At 58.5% G+C, this 6,466-nt stretch overlaps 1 protein-coding gene across 1 annotated transcript; it reads right to left on the reverse strand.

Annotated features, from left to right (window-relative positions):
• On the reverse strand, positions 1 to 5,186 carry PRSS22 (protease, serine, 22). Its single transcript, XM_011982637.1, has 6 exons — positions 5,037 to 5,186; positions 4,197 to 4,223; positions 3,436 to 3,607; positions 2,929 to 3,206; positions 1,089 to 1,246; positions 1 to 567 (listed from the first exon to the last, which is right to left on the reverse strand). Exons 1-6 carry the CDS (start codon positions 5,116 to 5,118, stop codon positions 331 to 333), a joined length of 954 nt encoding a protein of 317 aa, XP_011838027.1. The 5' UTR covers positions 5,119 to 5,186; the 3' UTR covers positions 1 to 330.
• Between the last annotated feature and the right edge of the window lie 1,280 nt (positions 5,187 to 6,466).

The raw sequence follows: 6,466 nt of genomic DNA on the forward strand, positions 1-6,466 counted from the left end.
AGAATAAATAATTTATTGAAATTGTTGGAATAAATAAGATATGTGGGCAGGGTTACAAATAGCTATAAAAATCATTAACTTTTATAAACACAAAAGCAATGGGGCCCGGGGCGGGACCGGAAGTCGGGGGCGGGGCCTGAGGCCTTGGAGGCGGGACCTGAGGCCGTCGGGCGGGGCGGGGAGGGGTATCCTTTCCGCGGCAGCCGACCGGGCCCCCAGAGGTAGTTGGACCTATTTACAGCGGGGGAATCCGCCCGAGGCCGTCGCAGATCCAGATCCAGATCTGGATTTGGCCGTCTTTCAGATCCGAGCCCCGCGACCCGCTGCGCCCTAGGAGCGCGCGGCCGCCCCAGAGCCCGGGCTCGGTGCCCCGAGGGCCCCACTCCCCTGAGCGCGCCCACGGAGCTGCACCCCTTGTACAATCTTCTCCACCCAGGAGCGGTGCGCAGAGAGGCTGATGTAGACCCCGGGCCTGTTGCGCTCGGCACAGCCCTCGCCCCAGCTGATGATGCCGGCCAGCAGCCAGGCGCCGTCCACCTGGCACATGAGGGGGCCCCCGGAGTCGCCCTGAAGAGAGGAGGCGAGGTTAGGAACCCCCGTGGCACAGGGAGTGGCAGAATCCAGGGCCCGTGCCCTGTCAGGGAGCAGATGAGCCCCGGGAGCCCATTTCTCCTTCCTGGGGGAGACAGGACCTGACCTCCACTCAAGAGAAGTGCCTGGCGACAGAGTAGGAGCTGCAGCCAGGCCTTAAGACGTCCAGGCCCAGGTGCTGCTGCTGCACTATCTGACTGTCTTCCAGACACTCCCAGAGCTAGAGCTGGCTTTGGGTACTGAGGCGTGGGAAACCCCCTGAAGGGAATGCAAGCTCCCGGAGGGCGAGGTGGTGCAGCTGGTTGCCCAGTTTAATGTCTGAACAAATAAGTGAGTGACTGAGGCTGGTTCTATGGGGACCGGGGGCTGTCAGGCACAGCCAGTTCTGGGGAGGAGGCCAGGGAGAGGTGGTGATGCCCAGTGGAGACAGGGGTGATGCTGGCTCCTTCTCGAGGCCCTCCTGGCCAGGGGTGGGGGGCTGGTGGGGGGAGGCTCACCAAACAAGCATCCCGCTCCCCCTCCAAGTAGCCAGCACACAGCATGTCCTCAGTGATGGCTTCGTGTCCTGCTCCCCGCCAGTACAGGCGGCTGCAGACTTCTGAGTCGATGATAGGAACTTTCAGCTTCTGCAGGGTCTGAGGGTGGGGCAAGGGCACTGAGAGGAAGGAGGACAGAATCAGGCTTGGGGGTCTTCCCTCCTCGTTGCCTCCTCAAAGGACTATCCCCCCTGACCACCATTCCTCTCAGCAGCGGTGCTCAAAGGCTAACAGATTAGCTCTATCAGGCTCTCCCAAGATGCCTTCAGAAAATCGAAATTCCAGGTCTTCACCTCTGGCCCTGCTGAATCAGAACATGAATGTGAAACCTAAGACCCTGCCTGCCTCTTTAATAAATTTTCTGATATCCACAGATGGTTAGAGCCTTTCCTGTCTCAGACACTGCATTACTTCATCCAGCACTGGGACTGCTATAGAGGAAGTGTTCAATAAATGTCTTCTCAATGCTGAAAATTACCAGGACCTGAGGGATCCCCACACCTTGCCTGGAGCTGGTCTACAGACTGTGGTCTGCAGATTGTGGACTGAAAGTCTGCAATTCTAGCTCTTGAAGAAGCCCCTACAGAGATTATGGGGAGGCTGAAACCTCAGAGTCAGTGGGATCCCCATACACCTGAGCTAGTGTCATTTCTCTTAATTATTCTGGAATCTGGTTAAATTTTCATCTGTCTTACACTTTGTTCTTACTTAGTCTCTATCTCTCTCTCTCAAACTCTCTCTTCCAGGTCTTCATTGTATCCTCATTTCTGCCTGTATGTTTCTTTTCCTTGGCCCAGTCTCTATCATCCACCTGCCTGTCGATCTGTCATCTACCTTTCTCTTGCTGCTTCCCTGCTTCTTGCTTTATGTAATCTAGTTTGAGTTTCAAGATGATGTTTTCCAAACCTCCAGAGGTGGTTTGAAAATTGTATTTTACAATTAAGGAGGCTGCATTTTCTCCTGAGAATTTTGCCCACAATTATGGCATGCTGCCACCAGGGGGTGCCTGTTCCCACTCCGGAATCAGACCTCTTTTTACATTCACCCTGTATTCAGCTTAGTCCCACACACACCTCCTTTCAGCCATTCCTATATCGATGAATTGAATAGCTTCACGGGTCTGGCTGTTGCCTCAAAACATAGCTAAAGATACTTTTGAAGTAGAAATGAGGGCGGTCACAGTGGCTCACACCTGTAATCCCAGCACTTCAGGAGACTGAGGCTGGTGGACTGCTTGAGCCCAAGAGTTCAAGACCAGACTGTCTAACATGGAAAAACCCTGTCACTACAAAAAATACAAAAATTAGCCAGGTGTGGTGGCGCACACCTGTAGTCTCAGCTACCTGGGAGACAGAGGTGAGAGGGTCACTTGAGCCTAGGAGGCAAAGGCTGCAGTGAGTTATGATCACACCACTGCACTCCAGCCTGGGTGACAGAGTAAGACCCTATCTCAAAAAAAAAAAAAAAAGGAAGAAGAAGAAAAGAAGGAGACAGAGAGGGAGAGGAAGAGGAAGAAGGAGGAGGAGGGGGAGGAGGGGGAGGAGGAGGAAGACGAGAAAGAGGAGGAGGAGGAAGACGAGAAAGAGGAGGAAGAAGAAGAAAGAGAAAGAAAAGAAAAGAGAAATGGCCTGAAATTGCCCACCGAGGTTTCTTCTGGATTGCAACCCATCTTTTCTTCCATCTGTGTCATGCTGTGCCTCTGGCCTCCACTTTTTGTTGCTCATGGTGTCTGTGTCCCTAAGTATCTGCCATCCTCTGTCCCCATCCACCCCCAACCACCTTGGAGAGAAAGACGCCGCACCTCCATCTTGGATGCTCCCCCAGCCTGAGATCCAGCAGTGGGTATTTGGAGGGAGGTGGATAGAGGCATCAGGCAGGCAGATGGGCAGGACCCGCTCCGAGAACTGTATGGAGTGCTCGAGACGCACCAGGGCGATGTCCGCACGGGCACCCTCCTTCCAGGAATACATAGGGTGGGGCTGCACCCAGGCAACACCCACCTTCTGGGACCGAGAGCCAGGATTCCCCAGCTGCCAGGCTCCCAGCAGCACAGAGAACAGGGATGGCTTGTTCAGGTTGCTGGAAGGAAAGGCAAGAGGAGGATCAGCCAGGAGGGTCTAGGAGGAGGTACCTGGGGGAACAGCAGGGGTGTGAAGGTGCCTGAAGGCAGGAGAGGCTTCTAGGTAGAATCAAGGGGCACCAAGATTGAACAGAGGCCCAGAAGCAGAGCCCGTGAAGGGAGTCCAGGACCTGAGGCACAAAGCCTAGGGCCTTGGAGAATCAAGTGTCCCAGGCTGGCTATACATACTCCTTGAAACAGTGGGCAGCAGTGATCACCCAGCGGCTGGTGAGCAGGGAGCCGGCGCAGTGGTGGGTCCCATTCTTCTGGATGCTCACGACCCAGGGCCACTCGTTGTCAGTGCTGTCCTCGCCGCCCACAACCCGGTTCAGCTGCTGGGGCTTCCCACAGGCTGGGGGAACTAGAGGGGATGGTCAAGTTTTGTTATCTCCAGCTTCCTACAACCCACCCTCGGAATCCCAATCCCTAGGCCTGCACCCCAAGCTCTGCCCACAGCCCAAGCTCCATTCATGCCCCCAAGCTCCACCCACATCCCAAGTTCTACCCGCACTGCAAGCTCCACCCACACCCCAAGCTCTACCCACACACTAAGCTCCACCTGTACCCCAACCCAACCCACACCCCAAGCTCCGCCCACCTCCCAGTCCCTTCCCTCCCTCCATCCTCACTCTCTGCTGGTCCTCCCCTGGCCTTGGCCCTGGCCCTCCCACTCCCTCCCTGTCAGCTGCACCTGGTCTCTCCCACCGCCTTTCCTTACCCTGCTTTCCACTCTGTTCACCTTCCTGGCTGTCTCTCTCCTCTGGCTCTGGCACCTCTCAAGCCTTTCTCCCTGCGTTGGTGTCTCCCTCCTGCCTCCCTTCCCCTTGGGCTCTCTCCCCCTTTCACTCCAGCCCCTTTCTGACCCGTGCCCAGGGGAGGGACACATAAATACTGCCTGCGCTTGGGCCTCCTCCCCTCTCCCTCCTGTCAGAGCTGCCAGCTCCACTCACCAGGTATCCTGGCCGCATTGAGGGTGGCTGAGGGCAAGAGAAGGAAACAGTTAGGCCAGTGAGGGGCCCCAGGACCCAGTGGTGAGGGGCCCTCAATGCCCAGTGAGGAAGGGCCCCCAACGCCCAGTAAGAAGGGATCCCAGTGCCCAGTAAGGAGGGTCCCCAGCACCCAGTGAGGAGGGTCCCCCAGCGCCCAGTGAGGAGGGTCCCCCAGTGCCCAGTAAGGAGGGTCCCCAGCGCCAAGTGAGGAGGGGTCCCCCTGAGTACCTGGTGGTGAGGAACCTTAGCCCTCCAGTGCCCAGGGAGCCCCTCAAGTCTCTCAACCCCAGGGCCCTTCCCGGCGGGGCATTTCCTGGGGCCTGGCCAGGCCCTGGCTGCACAGCTGTGAGCCTGCCCTCCCGCAGCTTCCCGTCCAGCCTGCCTACCGAGGACCAGGACCGGCTCCTCCGAGGGAGGCACAGGCCTGAGCCCCTGGGGCCTGGACGCTGCTGCCACTGGTGCCCTCCCCGACCTCCTGCCGCAGGAACAAAACAAAACGGTGCTGCCCCAGAGGCAAGCCGCGGAGGATGAGGAGATGGGAGAACACGGAGGCGAGAAGGAGGAGGCGATGGCGACGCTGACAGTAACCAGAGACAGAGGCGCGCTGCGTACTTGCTGTGTTTTCTGTTTAATCCTCACAGCCGTAGAAGAAACCGAGGCAGAGAGCAGTTAAGGAGCCAGAGATAAACAGAGAGCAGAAGCAGAAAGGAGATGAGAGAGGCAAGGCGGGGAGGGAGAGAGGGAGGGAGGGAGGGAGGGAGGAGTTGGGAGGGAGGAGGGAGGAGCAGCCTCCGGACGTACCTGTCCACACCAGCAGCAGCAGGGAGGTGAAGGTGCCAAGACAGCCCCCACCCAGGGATGCGGGGCCTCCAGAAACCATCATGGCTGGTGGGGCGGGGGAGCGGGCAGCAGGCTCGAGAGACCCAGGGCGATGCAGGTCAGGGTGTGTAGGTTCCCTGCAGGTCGCCCCAGGTTTTATCTCGGGAGGCGGAATGCCGTCAGACCAGTCCCGAGGTGGCTCCCGCGGCCACTCTGGCTGTGGGTCATGGGCAGGGGGCGGGGCTGCGGGGAGGAAGCCAGCCGCTACAGGGCCCTGGGGGGGCTCTAGTTGAGACCCCAGGCTCCAGCTGTGGGTCCAGGATGTGGCCTCCGGAAGGGCAGGGGAGGGGGCTTGGCCCAGTGGTCCCTGACATTGACTGTCTAGGGGCAGAGAAAGGTCCCAGGGCACTGAAAAGAAGGGGTTCTGGGCTGGAGAGGGCCTGGGTTTGGAGTGGTTGAAGTCTGGGGTACTGAGTGTTGGGGGGTGCTAAGGCCTTAGGGATCTAGGGGGTGCCCGAGGCTCACTAAGGGCACCCACCTGCAGGAGCCTGGGCCCCTGTGACTCAGTCCAGAGACCTGGCGCAACCCGGGGCTCGGGAATCCCGTTAACCCACTTCCCGAAAGCTGTGAATCAGGTGAGTGGCGACCTTGGTGGCCTCCTGGTGGCCGCCCTCCTGTCATTTCTGCAGGCGGGCCTCAGCCCTGCCATTCAGACACCTGAGGACTCACCTCACTTGGAGTCCTGGGAAGGGGAGGAGCCCATGGGCACCAGGGCGCAGCCAAGCAGCGGGGTTGAGAGAGGAGGAGCCCCGGGAAGGGCTGGGGCTTCCAGGATTCAAAGAGCTGCTGGACTGGGTTGTGCCGGGCCGGGTCCTGGCCTGGGAGTGGATTCTCGGTTCTTGCTCCCAGCGGCTGCGGCAATGGCAAGCCGGGGCTGAATCCTGTGAGACCTTCCCTGACTCAGTGCCCTGCAGCGCCCCACACTTGGGACACTCTGACACTCCCACCCAAGCAGGGCAGGCTTCCTCCTCTACAGAGAGGCAGGAGCCTGTGCCCCTTCACCAGTTCAATCAACAAGCCTCCAGCAGGGCCCTTGCTACCGCTGGGGGGGAATTAAAAACAATCATAGCGTCTGGGCGCAGTGGCTCATTCCTGTAATCCCAGCACTTTGGGAGGCCAAGGCGGACAGATCATGAGGTTAGGAGTTCAAGACCAGCCTGGCCAACATAGTGAAACCCCGTCTCTACTAAAAATAGAAAAAAAATCAGCCAGGCATGGTGGCAGGCGCCTTTAGTCCCAACTACTTCGCAGGCTGAGGCAGAATTGCTTGAACCTGGGAGGCAGAGGTTGCAGTGAGCTGCGATCGCGCCACTGCACTCCAGCCTGGGTGACAGAGTAAGACTGTTTCAAAA

Source organism: Mandrillus leucophaeus, unplaced genomic scaffold (assembly GCF_000951045.1).
Source record: "Mandrillus leucophaeus isolate KB7577 unplaced genomic scaffold, Mleu.le_1.0 Scaffold240, whole genome shotgun sequence".
NCBI lineage: Eukaryota > Metazoa > Chordata > Mammalia > Primates > Cercopithecidae > Mandrillus > Mandrillus leucophaeus.

Coding starts and splice junctions, on each gene's coding strand:
- PRSS22 (XM_011982637.1), bottom strand. CDS start 5,118: ATGATGGTTTCTGGAGGCCCCGCATCCCTGGGTGGGGGCTGTCTTGGC. Junction 4,224..5,036: donor GCTGCTGCTGGTGTGGACAG/GTACGTCCGGAG, acceptor TCTTGCCCTCAG/CCACCCTCAATGCGGCCAGG. Junction 3,207..3,435: donor GCTGCCCACTGTTTCAAGGA/GTATGTATAGCC, acceptor CTTTCCTTCCAG/CAACCTGAACAAGCCATCCC.